This window comes from Hypanus sabinus, chromosome 1, assembly GCF_030144855.1.
Source record: "Hypanus sabinus isolate sHypSab1 chromosome 1, sHypSab1.hap1, whole genome shotgun sequence".
Lineage (NCBI taxonomy): Eukaryota > Metazoa > Chordata > Chondrichthyes > Myliobatiformes > Dasyatidae > Hypanus > Hypanus sabinus.
In genome coordinates, this window is record NC_082706.1 from 160,646,907 (window position 1) to 160,669,061 (window position 22,155).

The 22,155-nt window shown below is 40.9% G+C and overlaps 1 protein-coding gene across 2 annotated transcripts in view; it reads left to right on the top strand.

Moving 5' to 3' along the window:
• Window positions 1-941: 941 nt before the first annotated feature.
• tatdn1 (TatD DNase domain containing 1) overlaps window positions 942-22,155 on the top strand; it is a 76,714-nt gene continuing 55,500 nt past the window's right edge. The window contains exons 1-4 of one of the 2 annotated variants that reach the window (XM_059979977.1): window positions 2,198-2,267; window positions 14,664-14,729; window positions 19,261-19,320; window positions 22,028-22,077. Coding sequence is in view for 1 of the 2 variants with exons in the window: in XM_059979968.1 (XP_059835951.1) it covers window positions 2,216-2,267; window positions 14,664-14,729; window positions 22,028-22,077 (168 nt within the window). In the remaining variant the exon portion in view is untranslated. Of the gene's footprint in view, window positions 2,268-14,663; window positions 14,730-19,260; window positions 19,321-22,027; window positions 22,078-22,155 lie in introns of both variants that reach the window. The other variant, XM_059979968.1, reaches the window with a different exon arrangement.

Genomic DNA, 22,155 nt, shown 5'->3' on the forward strand with positions numbered 1-22,155 from the left:
ATTTAAAAAGATGATTGGGCTATCTACAAAATGGCACTGGATTAAGATGACTGTCACGCTCTCTGCAGATCAAGTCATCAATAATATTATTATTGATTATCTCTTTTAAATCTAAATACCATGACTCAAAGAATGACTCGATGCACTAACATGATGAAATAATCTGAAAGTATTGAGAAATATACCCGACATAATCACTATATATACCTGAAATATAACCGCTATGTACTAGCTATTTACTATGTAATCACTCCTATGTACTGAATATTACTATGTATTATTTTACTAGACGCATTTTGCTATGTATTGTTTTACTAGATACCTTGTATTCTCTTAGCTACATACTGTGGCAGTTAAAGAACACCTGTTTAGCTAGCAGCACTAATTAGCTGAAATGTACTCCATGTATTATACTCAGCCTTTGTTTAGTAAGAGATAACGGTGGCGGACAGGATGGTATGAGCAGGAAATGTAATGTGAGGGAGGTTGTCTGAAAAAATAACCTTGGCCAGGAATGGGGCCCCAATGCGAACTGGAGAGAAATAATGGTGGCGCACCAAGAGCTAGGCAAAAGCGATTGATTAGTTAATGTATAGATGATATGCAACTAAAAATTGATTGTGTATGCTGATAAAACTGAAATGTAACAAGAAATTACTATAAAGAATGCTGTACACCAGAGCTCAGCGGGCTTTCGGTGACAAGTTCATTGATTGCCTCAGCCTTTGTTTGCAAATAAAGGTTTAAACTTCTCGAAGAATTGTCTGCGTCTCCTGGTCATTTCAAGTAACCATGACAAAAGAATGCTTTCACATACATCTGACAATATTAAACCAACTTACTTTAATGCATAAAATATTTCAGAAGGAAGTAATAATGATTTCAAGGAATTAGGTAGCAATACACAGGAGATGGAGAAGAGTGCCATTTGGAAGATCAGTGGGGACAGATATGATGATCACATTTCTTTATGCAGGGGCTTCTGATTTGATCAGTGATCAGGTTGTTTAAATGGTTGTTGCACAAGTGATCTCACATTTAGAGGCAGCAGGGAGGTCACAGTAGGTGTAGCGAGTCAGCTATATCTCATCAGCTTGTGCAAATCTGATACTTGGCTTTTACGGAGTAATAGATATGAGAAAGTTTAAATTAGATCCTTGGGGGATGCCGCAGTTGATAGCTGTGGGAATGGAGTTACTTCAGGTATTCCTAGGCTAGATAAGAATAAATAAAAACAGAAACAAGTGAATGTGGTCCCAGGCAGCTCCTCAGTTGGTGAAAGTATAACTGTCAAAGTCGGAGTCAATATTGTTAATTTAAGAACTGTGGAAGGGACCAGTGTGTTTTAGAGATGGGTCCACAATAATAGTTTTGAAAGATGAACGAAAAAGCCAAAGGGAGGTAATAACAATATAAGTAAATACTAGGTTGATGAGGAGTATACTTTTAATGAGATGTTACATTGTATGGGGAGAGGAGAGTCAAAACTTTGGAATGGGCAGCTAGTTGAAGGCTTGAGCAATTGGGTTATACTGTGATATGAAACAGGAGCGACAACATTTGTTGAAGTCAGTAGGTCGGGCTGCATCACCTGTTGAGTTCGTCCAGCTTTTTTTGTACGTCTTGGTTTGACCACAGCATCTGCAGTGCACTTTGTGTTTAACATTTGTTGAAGGTATGCAGTAAAAGTTCCTATTGATACTATTTTTGGAAGGATTTTGACATGACGTGAGGCTCCGAATAATGTATTCGCCACCTCTTGGAGAGAACAAGATTTCAGGAAGAAAAGTCATCCAACTACTTCTGAATCACTTTGATCCCCAAGATACGCATTTGCAATCACAAGTTCGAGGTTGTGTGTGAACCCTAACATTTTACCACCAATGCCTAAGGCACCCCAGCCTAAAATGAAATTTCTGCAATGGACGGATGTAGTAAAATAAACTGCAGATGTTGGAAATCTGTCACCTTTTCCACAGATGTTGAGCTTCTCCGGCGTTTACTGTTTTTAAAATCTTGTTACGATGTGATAACACAGGCTGCTAAAGCAGGTTTAAGCGTACGATGGGTCATTGTTTCCAGCACATCATTCCACAGCTGGCCGGACCAGAGGGAGCAGCGACTGCTCACAATCTCGACACCGACCCACCCGGCTTCAAACTGCCCGCCTGCTGAGGTCAGGGGTCGGTGTTAAAGCAAACAGTTCCGGAGACGGATGGCGGCTAAATTCCCTGCCGTACGGAGGATGGGGGCCTTCACTTTTATCGGTGAGTCTTTGAACAAAAGTGCAGTCCTTTGGCCAAGGACTTGAGAGGGGGCATTTAACATTAGTGAGCGGGCGGCTGCTAACAGAGGCCTTTCTGTGGGCGGGACGCTTGCCGTTGCTGGTTTAGCTCTGTAGGCCGCTACCGGTATTCCTGCCGCTGGTTCTCGGCTCAGGCTTCTGACCGGTTGGGATCCAGTCCCTCCAATCACCCGGGGTGACGGCGGAGCACATGTGAGTAGAGCTCCCCCCGCTGAGCCCATCGCAGCTTGGCTGCAGTTTGAGTTGCTAGCGGCGTTAACCCGCTCTGGCTCTCTCAGTAAACTACCTACTCCTTCTACTTTACATTATAACACTACTAAAGGACGTTAAATCTCTTTTCTTTAACCAGAATTGTACTCGGAATTGCCCTCTCCCTTGATGTTGACTGATGGGAGATGGTCTTTGTCAGAATCAGGGTAGAATCATGACTTGAAGATGGTTACTTTGTCCAGAATGTAGAACTAGATACCTGTATGTGTTATTGCAGAATTTGCACGAAATGCAACTTTGCAGTAGGTTATCTGATTTAAGATCTTTGCAAGAATATAGATGACTTTAAAGTACTACTATTAACATCAAAGTATAAATGGTAGGGCAAATAAAATAGGCTAAAAATGCTGTGTTTACCCCAGAATTATGTTGTAAACATTGGAGAAAGATGAATCTCGGGTCCTTGGAGTTTAAACATAAATATTGATTGATATAAATTAGAAATGGGATAAGTGAAAAAGGTATCTAGCTGCATGAATTATTAAGATGAAAATCGATTTTTAATATATTGCATTCTCATCATATAGTTAAAAGCAGAATTACTCTAATATAAGCAATATCCTTGCCATTATTCTGCAACAAAATTTGTTGCACAGCTCTGCTATGATGATGGGAAAAGTGATAAGAGCGTAGTTTGAAAATCCATACGATATCTCATTTCCATTTAGCAAAAAATGTTTTATTGACTTTGTGATTTATAAATTATTAGTTAATGTTTCAGTCAATTGAGAAAGATAAACAAATGTGTAAAAAAAGTTATTTCAGTCTTGCTTAGAAAGAAAGAAACCCCTGCTGAATTAAAAGGTTATGGCTAAACACCTTTTATTTAAATCCACTTCATCTTGAATTTTGAATATAAACAAACACAGAAAATACTGGGGAAATCTCAGGGGTGAGAGAGCATGTGTGGAGAGAGAAACAGTCAATGTTTCAGTTCTGACACCGAGCTCTGAACTGATGTACTAACTTTCTTTTTCTCAAATGCTGTTTGACTTAATGAATGTTTCCAACATTTTGTTTTTTAAATTTCAGATTTCCAGCATCTGTAGCCTTTTATAATTTTTCTTCTTCCTTGACACTGTTTGTTAGATATTTTAAGTTTAAGATGTTTTAATTTAAGATGATGGGTTATTCAATAATGCTGCAATCAATGTGTTCCAATGATAAGAATTTGAAAATTAAGGCCAATGTCCTGTTATCTTGAATACTTCTAATGAAGTTCTACATGACTCTTGCTTGAAAATTCAATGTTATCTAATTATTCTTTATATCTTAGTCTTCTGATTCTGAAGATTGATTTTTATTGTTCTTTACTCTATTGCCCTGGAGACTGGAATAATTTCTTGTCAAGATTTCAGAACACAGACCACATTCAGAATTGTGGGTCATCTTATATGACTTGGTAATGAACTGATTGGATTGTGAATCAACTTAGTTCTAACATAATTGAAATGCTGTGAAGTCAATGTGATTAGCATAATTTTGAGGGGAAAGATTTAAAAGGAAACTGGTGAGCATTTTTTTCCACCCAGAACATGGAAAGTGCATGGAACAAGTTGCAGAGGAAGCTAAAGAGGCGGGTACAATTACAACTTTTTAAAGACATGTAGGCAGGTATATGGACAGGAAGGGTTTGGGATATGGGTAAAATGGAGGCAAATACCATAGGACTAGCTCAGGTAGACATGGTCAGCATGAACAAGTTACATCTGCTTTTGTGCTATATGACTATGATGAAATTGGTGCATTGTAACCCTGTCTTAATTTCTGTTTGCCAAATAAGTTTGAAAGAATATTTACTCACTTTGAATTGTAAGCTAAATCTAGCAAGAAACAAACTGTTGAAGACTACAGCATGCCGAGCAGTATCAGTAGAGGCAAAGGGATCATTGATATTTGAATTGAAACTGTATCAGAACTTTTCCTCAGTGCTTATCTTTGTTTAATCCTCCAGGCTGCAGCATTGTGTTTCCAGCTAAAATAAAGTGTTTATTTTTAATTTTGTTATTGTCATCCCTTAAGTGTTTTTATTGAAAACATTGCTGAAGGTAATGTATCTTCAAACATATTGAAAAGAAAGGTTTGTAAAATGAAATATAATTTAAAATAACAGAAATCAATTAATTTCTGTTTTAGAATAAACCCAATGGCTGAGCTTCCACAGCCTTCTAGGATAATTCTGAATTAAAAAGTTTCGCCACCTTTTGAGTAAAATGAATACAATTACAATGTTTAAAAGATATTTATAGGAAAATGCATGAATAGAAAAGAGAACACAGCCTCAGAATAGAGGGGCATCCTTTTAGAATCAGAATCAGGTTTCTTATCACTGGCATGTGACGTGTAATTTGTTAACTTAGCAGCAGCAATTCAATGTAATACATAATCTAGCAGAGAAAAAAATAATAATAAATAAACAAGTAAATCAATTACGTATATTGAATAGATTTTAAAAAGTGCAAAAACAGAAATGCTGTTTATTTTTTTAAAAAGTGATGTACTGTAGTGTCCAAAGATTCAATGTCCATTTAGGAATTGGATGGCAGAGGGAAAGAAGCTGTTCCTGAATCACTGAGTGTGTGCCTTCAGGCTTCTGTACCTCCTACCTGATGGTAACAGTGATAAAAGGGCATGCCCTGGATGCTGAAGGTCCTTAATAATGGATGCTGTCTTTCTGAGACACTGCTCCCTGAAGATGTCCTGGGTACTTTGTAGACTACTGCCCAAGATAAAGCTGACTAGATTTACAACCTTCTGCAGCTTCTTTCAGTCCTGTGCAGTGAAGTATGGCCAGTGAAGTAGCCATAAGAAGACAGTGATGCAGCCTGTCAGAATACTCTTCACGGTACAACTATAGAAGTTTTTGAGTGTATTTGTTGACATGCCAAATCTCTTCAAACTCCTAATAAAGTATAGCCCCTGACTTGCCTTCTTTATAACTGTATCGATATGTTGAGACCAGGTTAGATCCTGACATCCAGGAACTTGAAGCTGCTCACTCTCTTCACTTCTGATCCCTCTATGAGGATTGGTATATATTCATTCATCTTACTCTTCCTGAAGTCCACAATCAGCTCTTTCATCTTACTAAAGTTGAGTGCCAGGTTGTTGCTGCGGCACCACTCCACTAGTTGGCAAATTTCACTCCTGTGTGCCCTCTCGTCACCACCTGAGATTCTACCAACAATGGTTGTATCATCAGCAAATTTGCAGATGGTATTTGAGCTATGCCTAGCCACACAGTCATGTGTATACAGAGAGTAGAGCAGTGGGCTAAGCACACATCCCTGAGGTATGCCAATGTTGATCGTCAGCGAGGAGGATATGTTATCACCAATCCGCACAGACTGTTGTCTTCCGGTTAGGAAGTCAAGGAGCCAATTGCAGAGGGAGGTACAGAGGCCCAGGTTCTGTAACTTCTCAATCAGGATTGTGGGAATGATGGTATTGAATGCTGAGCTATAGTCGATGAACAGCATCTTGACGTAGGTGTTTGTGTTGTCCAGGCAGTCTAAAGCTGTGTGGAAAGTCATTGAGATTGTGTCTGCCGTTGACCAATTGTGGCGAATGGCAAATTGCAATGGGTCCAGGTCCTGCAGAGGCAGGAGTTCAATCTAGTCACGACCAACCTCAAAGCATTTTGTCTCTGTTGATGTGAGTGTTACTGGGCAATAGTCATTAAGGTAGCCAACATTATTCTTCTTAGGCACTGGTATAATTGTTGCCTTTTTGAAGCAAGTGGAAACTTCTGCCCATAGCAGTGAGAGGCTGAAAATGTCCTTGAATACTCCAGCTCATTGGTTGGCACAGGTTTTCAGAGCCTTACCAGGCTCCATCAGGACCTTCCACCTTGCGAGGGTTCACTCTCTTTAAAGACAGCCTAACATCGGCCTCTGAGACAGAGATCACAGGGTCATCAGGTGCAGCAGGGATCTTCACAGCTGTAGTTACTTTCTCCCTTTCAAGGCAGGCATAGAAGGCGTGACAATGGAGATGAGGAGGTAATTCTTTAGCCGGAGGGTGGTGAATCTGTGGAATTCTTTGCCACAAGCAACTGTGGAGGCCAAGTCTTTATGTATATTTAAGAGAGAGGTTGATAGATTCTGGATTGGCCAGGGCATGAAGAGGTATGGGGAGAATGCAGGAGATTGGGGCTGAGAGGAAAGTTGAATCAGCCATGATGAAATGGTGGAGCAGACGTGATGGGCCAAATGATCTAAATCTGCTCCTATATCTTTTGGTCTAATACATATTAGTTTATTCAATCTGTTCTCATGGTATATTGGCCATTTTTGGAACCAATCTGTTAAATATACATTACACTTCCACAATGGCATTTTTTAAAATAGACCAGTCATAACTGTAGATGGTATAAAGAGAAAATCTGCAGATGCTGGAAATCTGAGCAACACACAAAATAGGCTGGAAGAACTCTGCAGGCCAGGCAGCATCTAAGGAAAAGAGTACAGTCATAGATGTTGCCTGACCTGCTGAGTTCCTCCAGCATTTTGTGTGTATAACTGTGGATGGAGTTCTGGTAAAATGGCGGCACGCTCGGAGGCAGCAGCCACTCTGCGTCCAATCGAAGGTGTATTTGTTCACCTCTCATGTCCTTTTTACGATTGCAAATCACTGTTGGATAGTAAGAACATCAAGTACTGCAGGACTACGCCATCAGCAAGTTGCTCAGACTTGCAGTATACTGTTGTTGTGTTGTGCCCTGGAGCTGTTGTGCTGAGACGGTGTACGGTCCAAAAAAATTATGCAGGTAATGGTCTTGGACAATTTGTGATTGCAAGAGCCTGTTTGGACATTTGTAACACAGTATACTGCAAATCCAATTTACTGGTTCATTGGTGACACTGATGATGGAGGAGCTGCATTGCCTTGGCTGTGGCAAGGACTAGGACTAGGCCCAATCCGTGGGCTTATCTGTGGAAACCGGCCAGGAGAGGGGACACCAAGGTGATGCAAGCCAATCTCTATAGGGCACTCGTTAATCCGTACTTGGGTTGGGGGCTGGCCACTGCCATCAGTGCTCCCCACTCTGTGCTGCTCTTCAGTGTTCGCTGGATGGAAGAACAAGCTGGACCAGGACAACTTGCCATCAATTCTACAGTCATACCACTCAGGGACTTGGGCTTTTTCTTAAATTGTAACCATGTATGTTTTTTGTGCTATGTGCAATGTGTTATGTGCTGTTGGTAATGCGTTTTGCACCCTGACCCCGGAAGAGTGCTGTTTCGTTTGGCTATATTCATGTACAGTTATACTTGAACTTAATACTCAAATGCAGTTTCACAAAAGGCTTGTATAATTGCAAAAAAAAATCTGTTATACCTACATGTCAGCTTTCAATAACTTGTGTTGAAGAACACTTTGATTCCTTTGAACACCGTAGTTTTGTCAGTTAAAAATGGTCTGCTTTTCTGTTTTGTGCACAAAATGTTCTTGTATGTTTCCATATTATACTCCATCTGCTATGTTCTCACCCACTCCCTTGTTCTCTTTATATACTCCATTCGATCACAATTCCATCTATTGTTATTAAACCTAGAATTCACATTTGACTCCAAGACATATTGTGGATATTGATTCTCTGCCTCCTGACAAGTCACAGTCTGTTAACCAACAAAAGACCTGTGTATTACCACTCCTAGTTTTCTACCTTTGGATGCGTGTTGTAATATTTCCTCTCCACTTCCATGTGATTTTAAACTTGTTGACTGACCTGTATGGGATCCTAGTGAAAGATTTCTAAACATCTAAGTGTAGCACATCCTTACCTATGCTATTAGATACATTCTCAGAGAATTCTGATAGATTAATCAAGCATGGTTTCTGTTTTATGAATCCATACTGAACTTGTACCATCCTATGATGTTTCAAGACAACACACACAAAATGCTGGAGGAACTCAGCAGGCCAGGCTGCATCTAGGAAAAGAGTACAGTTAACATTTTTGGGCTGAAACCCTTTGGCAGGACTGGAGAAGAAATCTGAGGAGTATATTTAAAAAGTTGGGGCGGGACGGGGGGGGGGGGAAGGGGGAGAAACACAAGGTGATAGGTGTATCCTGAAGGGGGAGGAGATGAAGTAACGAGCTGGGAAGTAAATTGGTGAAAGAGACAGAAGGCCATGGAGGAAAGAAAAGGCAGAAGAAGCACCAGAAGGAGGCAAGGAGAGAACTTATTGTGTTATTTTTTTCTCTGCTTCTCACTGGATTCCATGAACAGAAAGCCCTTAACTCCGAGTGGAGTCATTGGGACGCTGTTGTGATGACGTTTTTTTTAGCAGGCTGTCTTGTTTGAATGAGGCCGAGTTGCTATCTTGACGCTCAACCCAGCACGGATGGAAAGCGTGCAAGGGAGCTGGCTGGATTCAGAATTGGGAGCCTTCGCTCCGAAGTCCAGCGCTGATGCCACTACGCCACCAGCTGGCGGATTCCATATGTATTGCCTTGAATCTCTGCCCTCTGGTCATTGAACTTCCTGGTAAAAGGAGTAGGAAACAGACAAGACTTTCCATCAGTTGATTTTTAGAAACAGCATGTTAGTGCTAAGATGAATGAGGTATTCTGATTTTTTTTTCAACTGAATTCCCACGATTGTTATACTCACAGGTATTAATCTGCAAGCATAACTGGTGCTTTTGTAGTCTGTATGGCAGCTCTCCCAGTTTATAACATGGGGTTCTGCAGATGCTGAGAATCCAGAGCAACACATACATACAGTGGCATGCAAAATTTCTCTTACTGTTAATAGTTAAGTGAGTAGAAAATGAACTGATCTCCAAAAGTCTCAAAGTTAAAGAGGAAACATTCTTTTCATCATTTTATGCAAGATTAGTTTATTATTTTTGTTTTGTACAATTTTAGAGTGAATAAAGGAAAGGAGCGCCATGCAAAAGTTTGGGCACCCCAAGAGATTTGAGCTCTCAGATAACTTTTACCAAGGTCTCAGACCTTAATTAGCTTGTTAGGACTATGGCTTGTTCACAGTCATCATTAGGAAAGGCCAGGTAATGCAAATTTCAAAGCTTTATAAATACCCTGACTCCTCAAACCTTGTCCCAACAATCAGTAGCCATGAGCTCCGCTAAGCAGCTGCCTAGCACTCTGAAAATTAAAATAAATTATGCCCACAAAGCAGGAGAAGGCTATAAGAAGATAGCAAAGCATTTTCAGGTAGCCGTTTCTCAGTTCATAATGTAATTAAGAAATGGCAGTTAACAGAAATGGTGGAGGTCAAGTTGAGGTCTGGAAGACCAAGAAAACTTTCTGCGAGAACTGTTCATAGGATTGCTAGAAAGGCATATCAAACCCCCGTTTGAGTGCAAAAGACCTACAGGAAGATTTAGCAGACTCTGGAGTGGTGGTGCACTATTCTATTGTGTAATGACACCTGCATGAATTTGACCTTTATGGAAGAGTCATCAGAAGAAAACCTTTCCTGCACCCTCACCACAAAATTCAGCTTCAGAAGTTTGCAAAGGAACATCTAAACAAGTCTGATGCATTTTGGAAAAAAGTCCTGTGGACTGATGAAGTTAAAATAGAACTTTTTGGCCGCAATGAGCAAAAAGGTATGTTTGGAGAAAAAAGGCTGCAGAATTTCATGAAAAGAACATCTTTCTCCAACTGTTAAGCACGGGGGTGGATCGATCATGCTTTGCGCTTGAGTTGCAGCCAGTGGCAGGGGAACATTTCACTGGTAGAGGGAAGAATGAAATTCAATTAAATAGCAGCAAATTCTGGAAGCAAAACATCACACTGTCTGTTGGGGGGGGGGGGGAAGCTGAAGATGAAAGGAGAATGGCTTCTACAACAGGGTAATAATCCTAAACACGCCTGAAAATCCACAATGGACTACTTCAAGAGGCGCAAGCTGAAGGTTTTGCCATGGCCCTTACAGTGCCCCGACCTAAACATCATCGAAAATCTGTGGATAGACCTCAAAAGAGCAGTGCATGCAAGACGGCCCAAGAATCTCACAGAACTAGAAGCCTTTTGCAAGGAAGAATGGGCAAAAATCCCCCAAACAAGAATTGAAAGACTCAGCTGGCGACAAAAAGTATTTACAAGCTGTGACACTTTCCAAAGGGGGTGTTGCTAAGTACTGACCATGCAGGGTGCCCAAACTTTTGCTTCGGGCCCTTTTCCTTTTTTGTTATTTTGAAACTGTAAAAGATGGAAATAAATAGGTAATCTTGCTTAAAATATTAAAGAAATGTGTCATCTTTAACTTTATGCCTTTTGGAAATCAGGTCATCTTTTATTCTCTTAGCTATTCATAGTAACAGAAATTTTGGCCAGCGGTGCCCAAACTTTTGTATGCTACTGTAATGCTGGAGGAACTAGGGGAACAAACAGCCAATTTTTTTGGCTGAGACTGGAAAGAAAGGAAGCCAGAATTAAAAGATGGGGAGGGTGGGGAATGAGTACAAGCAAACTGGTGAAACCAGGTGAGGGAGGGGAAGTGAAGTAAGAAGCTCAGAGGTTAGAGGTGGAAAGGTGAATGGCTGAAGAAGGAGGAAAAAAGAGGAGGTAAAAAGTGAGCCAAAATGGAGAATGGAAAAATAGAGTAAGGTTAGAGGGAGAAATTACCAGAAGTTAGTGAAATCGATATTCATTCCATCAAGTCAGTGACTACCCAGACCGAATATGAGGTGTTGCTCTTCCAACCTCAGGGTGGCCCCTTCGTGGTAGTGGAAGAGGCATGGACTGATATATGGAAGTAGAATTTAAATGGTTGCTGCATAAGTGATCTCACATTTTAGATGCAGCAGGGAGGTTATGGTAGGTGTATATTTATATTTAAGACAAGGTTGGATAGAGTTTTGCATAGAAGAAGAATTAAGGGTTATGGGGAAAAGGCAGGTAGATGAGTCCATGGCCAGATCAGCCGCGATCTTATTGAAGGGTGGAACACACTTGACAGGCTAGATTCCCCTACTCCTGCTCCTATTTCTTATGTTCTGATGTAGCTACATGTCATCAACTTGTACAAATTTGATTTTTTGCTTTTAGACCATACGACACAGGAGCAGGATTAGGCCATCCGGCCCATCGAGTCTGCTCTGCCATTCAATTATGATTGATCCTTTTTTTTATCTCCTCAATCCTAGTTCCTCGCCTTCTCCCTGTAACCTTTGATGTCATGTCCAGTCAAGAACCTGTAAATCTCTGCCTTAAATACACTCAATGGCCTGACCTCCACAGCTGCATGTGGCAACAAATTCCACAAATTCACCACCCTTTGGCTAAAGAAATTTCTCCACATCTTTGTTTTGAAAGGGCACCCCTCTACCCTGAGGCTGTGCCCTCTTGTCCTAGACTCTCCCACCATGGGAAACAAACTTTCCACACCTACTCTGTCTAGGCCAGGCATGTGCAAACTACGGCCCGCGGGCCATATGCGGCCCGTAAAGCTTTTTAATCCGGCCTGCAGAACTTGATGAAATTATATTAATAAACCTTGTTAACGTTTTTTCCCCGCAATTCTGGCGTTTTCCCAACAGATGACGCACTCTATATACATTTGTGGCGACCCATTTCCTGGCACATCCGAACTGGCTCACAATTAGCCAGCGTTCCGGCTAAGGGAGGTAGCCTACGGGGGTTTGCGAGCACAGAGCTTTGGAGCCTCTGCGCAGGGGGGCAGGTTGAGGGAGGCTTAAAGTGAGGCTGGGGATTTCGAATAAAATTTTTTTTCTTCGACTGCAGTTACCGACTCCGTGTCATAATTTTAGCGCTGCATGTAGCACACCGCTACACATTGACCTTTGTTGAGGTGCAGCGTATTACTCCACATTTGCGCTTTACTCTTTGTTCGGCTCGACCTACTTGTGTGAACAGGCGTTCAGCGTCATGAACATCAACAAAGCCAGCCACAGATCCAAGTTAACTGACCAACACCTCAGATCCATCCTGAGAATCGCCACAACAAAACTAAATCCAGACTTTGATGTGCTGGCTAAAAAGGGAGACCAACAACACTGTTCCCACTGAAATTAAAAATAAGTTTCTTCATTGTGTTATGTAAAAAATGCATTTGAAAATATTTTTTTCAATAAGCCTTACATGTTACATGTCATTTCTGTTAAGTGATGGACATGAGTAGTGCGCAGGTGCACGTACGTTCTCAAAATAAAAAATGCGCTCCAGATCAAATAATGCGCTCTGCATACTGTTCTGTCATTGTACGGGTCGTTGTTGAGTTTTGGCACGGGGACAATTGAATAAGAAGGAGCAGGACAAGTAGACCTGCATCTCCTACCGTTTTTGAAATAAAGACAGTCAGGAGGAGAGGGATGATGATAATATCTTGAAGGATAACAGAATTTTCAGTGCTTTAAAATAATAACTGTTACTATTAAAAAAAGCTGTATTTTATTCATTTAATTTTCAGTGTTTTAAAAGTCATTTCAATAAATAGCTAAATACCATGGGACTTCAAAGACAGATATTTTGTTGTAATGCATGTGTTCATTTTCAATTGAATTTAAAGCACATGTTTTCTACATATCCCATGATATTTTATTTTCTCTTATGAGGTGTATTACCAAAACACTCCGTCCATCTGCTCCTCGTCCGGCCCCCCTTTCAAATCTAAGAACCCTTTGTGGCCCTCAAGTCAAAAAGTTTGCCCACCCCTGGTCTAGGCCTTTCAACATTCAAAGGGTTTCAATGAGATCCTCCCTTCTTCTTTCTGAATTCCAGCGAGTATGGTCCCAGAACCATCAAATGTTCCTCGTATGATAAACCTTTAATTCCTGGAATCATCCTTGTGAACCTCCTCTGGACCCTCTCCATTTCCAGCACATTTTTTCTAAGATGAGGAGCCCAAAACTGTTCACAATACTCAAGGCGAGGCCTTACCAGTGCCTGATAAAACCTCAGCATCACATCCTTGTTCTTGTCTTTTTTTCTTTGTTACTGTTGGGAAAGGGTTTCTTCATTTTGTTAACTAGCAGGAATGCTAATTTACTGATAACGAGAATGGTATTCCTTTGTAAACCAAATGGGGATTAATGTTCTTTCTTCTGAGTCTGTAAGCTTTTGTTGACGGGCTTTTGGGCAGATCGGCGCGAGGTGGTCGAGAGAGAGGACGCAATGCTGTAAGTGGGGCGAGGATCGGGGTCCGAGGCCGGGAGGTTCTCTGAGGAGAGGAGATGAAGCTAGATGTGCTTGGTTGACCACTCGGAGGGTCCTGAGCTGTCGATACCTTCAAATTCTACATAGTTCCTAACTTGCTGAAGTATTGAAGTAGGTTCCATTTTCAGACCCACCTACCTCTGACATCTCCAAGCCTGAGTGCTTAAAACTGCAATTAGCAAAACAGTTCGGAATTACCGTGTTATTACTTACTTCTTACCAACTATCAGTGACAAAAATCACTGATTTTTGAACACAAACACACACAACCGATGCTATTTAAAAATTATTCGCTCTAAGCACTAGAGCTGTAGATAGTGTCTAATTGCCACATAAATGCACACAACTGATACTAGGTAGAAACAGTCACCTGTCCCAATTAAGTGGGATAGTGTCCCAAATAAATGAAGGGAATCCTGTCTATTTTCTTGACTAGTTTTTGCTCTTTTAGAAGTTGTACCAAATAACCAGCTTCACCAATTAACAGATGGCCCATTTAATCGGAATCCACTGTATGGACTATGTGCCAAGACATCTGAAGGAAAAATATTTAGAGAGAGAGAGAGAGTAGGGAAAAAACAAAGAGTTAATAAATTACAATGCTGCTTTTAATAAATGAACAACATTCATTGCAGTTTTTATTCTTCCATGCAACAAATTTTCAATTGGTTTGCTTCCTGAAGTGGTGCTTGCGTGGGCCAATTCATGAAAAGTTAATGACAACATTTTGTTTTTATCTTTGGTTGGGAATTGCTTTCATTCTAAAATATGAGAGGGAAATACACAGATGTATATGCAATATAAATATTAATGAAGCTAATAACAATCTAAAATAATTTGTTGATTCTCTCATGTTCTCTTTACGTTGCCCTTTTTACCATTTAATACCATTGATCTCTTTAATTTATGTCATCTGTTTTACTCCTTTAACAGATATTGGTATAAATCTGACAGATCCTATGTTTCATGGGATTTATCGTGGTACTCAGAAGCATCAAGGTAAGTGTTATAATAAAATATACATCGTTTTTGTATTCAAAGAAGATAATTATCTAAATATTTTATGAAATGCTACTTGTGCTTGAGCATAGGAACTTAGTATTTTTAAATTACTGTCTTGTACTTGATGTTTAAATTTTGTACTTAAATGTGAGATAACTTTCAGTTTCCTTTTAATGGTCATTAATAGAAGGTTGGATAAGCAATTACAAACTTGAATTAGCATTTTGTTCTGGAGAAATGAGTAAGGTCAGATAAGATGGATTACATGTCTTTAATACTATTAGCATTACTACATTATCAAGTAGTCAGTGAAGAACATTTTCAACTATTTAGCTGACTTCTTGCTTTTTTCCCTTGGGGCATGGTTGGCAGTTAACATTGTAAGCTGATGTGCCTAGAAATTAAATTGCATCGCACCATTATTTTTGGTTTACTTCATAATGACAATATTCTGATTCCTGGATGGCAGCCCTAATACAGGGTTTTGACCCAAAGCATTGACTATTCCTTTTCTTCTCCAAGTGTTGCTCAACCTGCTGAGTTCCTCCAGCAGATTTTTGTTGTGAAGAAAAAACAGAATTTGCATGACATTTTTGATTTTTCAATTATATGGAATCAGTAACAGTTTTTTCATTCAGAATCCCGTTTGTGTTTGGTATACTCAAAAGTACACTGGAAGCTGCACTCTCCCGATTTTGAGTATTTGCAACTTGCTTCTGTTTACTTTCATTGTTTTCCCTCCTATGCCCCTAATATAAATAGCCTCTTTGGTTGTTGACAAGGGTAGGTCAGTTATCGATACTGATGCCCCTGTGTCCACTAACATTTTGCATTGCCGGCCCCCTAGCAGTGCTGTTGTGTACATCCATGGGTCACTAGCACTGGCAGTGGGGCCCGACGCCATATCTTTTTCTGACCTAGGAGCCGTCTTTACTAAACACAAAGTACACTGCAGATACTGTGGTCAAATCAAGACGTACAAAAAAGCTAGATGAACTCAGCAGGTAGGGCAGCATCCGCGGAAAGCTTCTTTCAATGGATGCTGCCCGACCTGCTGAGTTCATCCAGCTTTTTTGAGCTGTTTTTACTAGCTCTATGATCTGATCAGATTGGTCAGACTGGGCTCCGGTGGGCTGAGAGATTGCATGTCTGCTGTGACATTCACCTGATTTTCTTTCCTTTTTTTTGGACACTGCCTCCAACCATGTCCCAACAGGCCACACTTGTAGCATATCAACTCCTTTACCCTCCCATATCTATTCCAGCAGTTCCTTGCTTCATGCCCTGGTTGCTGACAAACAAAACACTCTGGGACATCACAGCAGCTGCATCTACTGTAGCCACCTTAGGATCTGTCTTGCACTTTCTCAGTCTATCTCACTGACCCACAGGTCAACCCCACTGTTATGCCTAAATCAAAAACTTCCTAGTGGGCTGAGCTCAGGCCTTCTGGAAGACTTGGTCGTCTCTCCTGGGATTATCCAACCCGGAATACTCCTCAAACACTCAATATTTATGTTCTCCATAATCCATAGCCATCTCATCTGCCTTTTGATTCACTGCCATTATCATTCCCCAGTTACTCTCACCTCCCCTCAGTCACTTCCTCACTTCCCCTTTAAAAAGGCACACCCAGCTTGAAAGAACTAACGGTGAAATATTGCCCATTACTACCTGCCAGGGGAGTTCACTTCAGGTGTCCTGAAGGTAGTCTACAGGTGGCCGTGAAGCCTGCATTCAAAGAATGATACACTGAGCACAAAGTATAATTAAAAAACACAAAATGCTGGCAGAACTCAGCAGGCCAGACAGCATCTATGGGAGGAGGTAGTGACGACATTTCAGGCCGATACTCCTGATGAAGGGTTTTGGCCCGAAACGTCGTCGCTACTTCCTTCCAAAGATGCTGTCTGGCCTGCTGAGTTCTGCCAGCATTTTGTGTTTTTTATTTATTTCCAGCATCTGCAGATTCACTCGTGTTGACAAAGTATAATTATTTGAGTATCCCACTTCAAAGTCAACAGCTTTGAAATGGGATATACTGGAGCCTTCTCCATTGCTGGTGACTTCAATCATGCCAACTTCAAAAGTGTACTACTAAAATACTGCTAGCATGTCTACTGTCCCACCAGTGGTCCAAACCTCCTTGACCATGCTAAACAGCCCTCAAAGATGCTACTGAGCCAACCCCTGCCCACACTGTAGTAAGTCAGAGTGCCAGAGTGTGCTTCTTCTCCCTAAATGCAAATGGAAGCTGAAACATGAGATTGAGTACAGAAAGCCGTGTAGTGCTGGTCTGAAGTTTGTGCATGACTGCTTTGTAGCCTGGTCCATTTTGAAGAAGTCAGCAGGTCACCACCTTCAAAAAATTTATCAGCAAGTGTTTTGAGAACTGTGTACCAAGGAGAACAGTCCAGGTGTTCCCAGACCAGAAACCATCGATGAATCGGGAGATCCAGGCCCTTCTGAAGACCGGGACTGCAGCTTTCAAATCAAGTGTCACTGATCCATAACTGAAATTGAGATGTGACCTCTGTAAAATTATCAGTCAGTTGTGGCAGCCCTTGCAAACTATAGCAGCTACAAGATGAATTCAAGTAGTATCAGCAACAACAGCTCATCCCTTCCAGTTCAGCTAATACATTCAATACACATTTTAACTGTTGAGTGCTAGTGTCTTCACTATGGAAGACACTAGCAGCATGGTGGAAGCTCCAGGTATCATAAGGCATGAAAGGTGTGAAGTTACCATAACTAAGGTGAAATTTCTTGGGGAACTGAAAAGTCTGAAAGTAGATAAGTTACCTGGACCAGATGGTGTACACCCCAGAGTTCTGAAAGGGGTGGCTGAAGAGATTGTGGAGACATTAGAAATTATTCAAGATTCTGCAGAAATTCCAGAAGACTGGAAAACTGAAGTGTCACTCCACTCTTCAAGAAGGGAAAGAGGCAGAAGAAACTCTTGGCCAGTTAGTCTGACTTCAGTGGCTGGGAAAATGTTGGAGTCAATTATTAAGGATGATGTCTCAGGGTACTTGGAGACACATGATAAAATAGGTCGTGGTCAGCATAGTTTCGCCAAGGGAAAATCTTGCCTGACAGATCTGTTGGAATTTTTTGAAGAAGTAACAAGCAGGATAGACAAAGGAGAATTGTTGATGTTGTGTACTTGGGTTTTCAGAAGGCCTATGACAAGGTGCCACACCTGAGGCTGCTTTAACAAGCTACAAGCTTGTGGTATTACAGGGAAGATTCTAGCATGGATAAAACAGTGGCTGATTGCCAGGAGGCAAAGAGTTTCTGGTTGGCTGCCAGTGACATGTTGTGTTTCACAGGGGTCTGTGTTGGGACCAATTCTTTTTACATAATATTTCAATAATTTGGATGATGGAATTGATGGCTTTGTTGTAAAGTTTGCAGACAATATGAAGGTGGGTGGGGGGCAGGTAGTTTTGAAGAAGCAAAGAGGCTACAGAAGGACTTCGATTAGGACAATGGGCAAAGAAATGGCAGAGGGAATGCAGTGCATGACCATAAAGTTCCTGACACTTTGTAGAAGAAATAAAAGGTTGGACTGTTTTCTAAACGGAGAGAAAATTCAAAAACCTGAAGTGCAAAGGGGCTTGGGAGTCCTTGTACAAGATTCGCTAAAGGTTAATTTGAAGGTTGAGTTGGTGATGAGGAAGGCAAATGCAGTGTTAGCATTCATTTCAAGAGGACTAAAATATAAAAGCAAGGATGTAATGTTGAGACTTTATAAATCACTGGTGGGGCCTTATTTGGAGTATTGTGAGCATGTTTGGGCACCTCATCTTAGAAAGGATGTGTTGAAACTGGAAAGGCTTCAAAGGAGGTTCATGAAAGCGATCCAGGATTGAATGGCTTGTCATATGAAGAGCATCTGGTGTTCACAGGAACTCAGAAGAATGAGGGTTGACCTCATTGAAACCTATCGAATGGTGAAAGGTCTTGATAGAGTGGGTGTGGAGAGGATGTTTCCTATGCTGGGAGAGTCTAAGACCAGAGGGCACAGCCTCAGAGTAGAGGAGCGTCCTTTTAGAATGCAGATGAGGAGGAATTCATTTAACTAGAGAGTGGTGAATCTATGGAATTCTTTGCCATATTGGAGGCCAAATGGAGGCCAAATCTTGTATATTTAAGGCAGAGGTTGATAGATTCTCGATTGGTCAGGCATGAAGGGGTATGGGGAAGAATGCAGCAGATTGGTGCTGAGATTAAAATTAGATCAGCCATGTTGAAATGGCAGAGCAGACTCAATGGGCCAAATGACCTAATTCTGCTCCTATATCTTCTGGTCTATACTGAGGGATATTAGAGCATCACTACCACCCCAACAGTCTCCAGGGCACCTGAACCAAAGTCCCCATTTGGACATTTGATGAAATTCCCAATAGTCAACCAATGATGCGCATCTGGCCCAGATGGTTTCCTTGGTCATGTCCTTATACCCTGTGTAGTCAGCTGACAGTCATATTTGCTGACATTTTTTAACCTTTCTCTGCTTCAGTCTAAGGTTCCTACCTGCTTTAAGAAGACCATTATCACCCTGGTACTTAAGAAAAACAAGGTAATGTGCCTTAATGACTACCACCAACTGGCTCCAACACCCACCATCATGAAGTGCTTTGAGATGCTGGACTTGGCACACATTAAATCCAGCTTCCCAGACTACCTCAACTGAGAAATCCAATCTATTGGAGATGTAATTTCCCTGGCCCCACATCTCTGGAGTATCTGGACAGTAAAGGCACCTATCTTAGACTATTGTTTATTGACTATAGTTTTACCTTGAATACTATATTTCCAAGCAAACTTATCCCAACTCTCAGACCTAAGACTCAACACCACCCCCCCCCCCCCCCCCCCGGCAAATGGATCCTTGATTTCCTGACCAGCCAGAGTAGACAGTAATTATAGGCTTTCACTAGATTATCCTCAACACTGGCAGCCCACAAGGCTGTGTCCTCAAGCACTCAACTCTACTCCCTGTGCACTCACGATTGTGTGGCTAGATTCTCCTTTTACTCCACATACAAGTTTGCATTTGATGTCACTGTAGTGGACTTTATCTCATATAACAATGAGTCAGATTACAGGAAGGAGAGAGAACCTAGTGACATGGTGTCATTTCAGCAACATTTCCCTCAGTGTCAGCAAAATAAAAAGTTGATCATTAACTCCAGGAATTTGGGGGTGGGAGGAAATTACACATGCTCCTGTTTAGACCAACAATGCTGAGGTCGGGAGGATTCCGAGCATCAAGTTCCCAGCAGTGAACATCACCAATGGCCTGTCCTGGTCCAGCCATGTACACCCAAGTATGCTCACAGGTGCTTCTACTTCCTCAGGTGGCAAAAGAATCTTGTCATGCCCCCTTTGATCTTCACCAATTTTTATCAGTGCATCCTGTCTGAATGCATCATGGTATGGCAACTGCTCTGCCCACGACCACAGAGAGTTGTGGACAGAGTTCAGTACCTCATGGAAAACAGCCTCCCAACCATGAATCCATTCTACCCATTTTGCTGCCTCAGTAAAGCAGCCAGCATGATCAAAGACCCCCCCCCCCACTCACCCACATATTCTCTGTACTCACAACTCCCATAAGGCACAAGTTATAAAAGCCTGTTAGCAGGCATCGGCAGGCTCAAGGGCAGCTTCTATCCTGTTGCTTATTAGACTATCGAATAGTCACCTAGTATGAGACAGACAGTGAACCTCACAGTCTAGCTTATTATCATTGTGCACCTTTTTGTCTACCTGCACTGTCCTTTCTCTGTGATACTTTATTCTGCATTCTGTTATTGTTTTACCTTGTACTATCTCTCTGTTGTAATGAATTTAACTACATGAATGGTCTACAAGAAATGTTTTTCACTATTCCTTGGTACATATGATAGAAATAAACCAATTTAAAATTTAGACCATGCAGTTCAGGTGTCTGGCTACTATTGTACTTAGAGTGACCTCTTGTGGTAACAGGAGTATCCTAACCTATAGGAGATGTAAAAAGGCACATGGAGGGATCTGGCTGCTAAACATCAGCTGTCCATGTCCTTTCACAGATGCTGCCTGATCTTCTGAGTGCCCCAAGCAGTTTGTTTTGATGTATCCTAGCATACTGAATTGCTAATGATTTTTCCCTCCTAACTTGTGTTCTTAATCTTATGCAGGATTTTCTTGGAGATGGTAACTTCATTTAAGTATTCTCCATTCCAAAACAAAATGATAACTACACAAGTTAGGAGAAAATAATGAAAATTAAAACGTTATCCGGTGCCAAGGAGAAAAATATAAAGTGTGTATATATAAAATAGCTTATTTAAATAATGTCTGTTAATATCAAAACAATGCGTAAAAAGAAAAAGATCAGCATGTCAGGCATTTTCAGTGGAAAGAGTAACAGTTAATGTTTTGAGTCAAAGAGCTGTCAGAAATGGGGAAAGAGAGAATAAGTTTTGAATTGCAGAGGATGGGGAAGTGATGGATGGGACACAAGAAATATCTCTGATAGGATTGTCATGGTGATTGTTGTCATTCAGTCAGTCATTTACAGGCACTGTTACAACTGTACGAGACAAATAGGTCAGAGTAGGAGTGGAATGCAGAATTAGAGTGGCAGGCAACAACACTTTGAGTCACCTCTTCAGACTGAAAACAAATGCTTTGCAAAGCAGTCTCCCGATCTGCATTTTGGGTTCTCCAATGTAGATGAACCAACATTGCGAATGCTATAGAATTGGTATAAGCACCAGCATAACTGGCTGACAGGCCTAATGTACAATTCCACGACTCTACATTTTTATGTTATCTATGCCTGTGGATTACTTAATATTAATTGACCAGATTAATTCACTCCTTGTAAAATGTCTGAAACAGTTTTAAGATAAGGTAACTGCTACATAATTGAAAGTGTTTTTATTTTATCATTACTGTCCCCTTAGTATATGAAAATAAAAAGTATTAGATAAATCCTGAACAATATTAGAGGCCCTCCAGAGATACATTATAGAAGAAAAAGTAGAGAGAATAAACGGGGACATAATTTGGAATAGCATGTTATCAAAAAGGAACAAACTGTAAAATTGTTTGTAATGGCTACTTAATATGTGGCTATTTTGAAAAATTATGATCGCTGACTGTAATATTGGCATAGTGTCCTCCTGTATGCAAAATGTTATTTACTTACAAAGGTTTGATAAATAAGAGCACCTGAACACTTGTCTCACAAGAGGTTTTTTTAAAATAAGCAATTTGTTTGTGGGCTCTTACAGATGACTTTCTAGATGTGGTGCAGAGGGCAGTAAAAACTGGAGTTCAGAAGGTAAGCAAAATTCTGCTTGGTGTTGAAGAAGAAGAAGAGCTTTTAAAATTTTTGTTTAAAATTCTGTTTGTATACTGT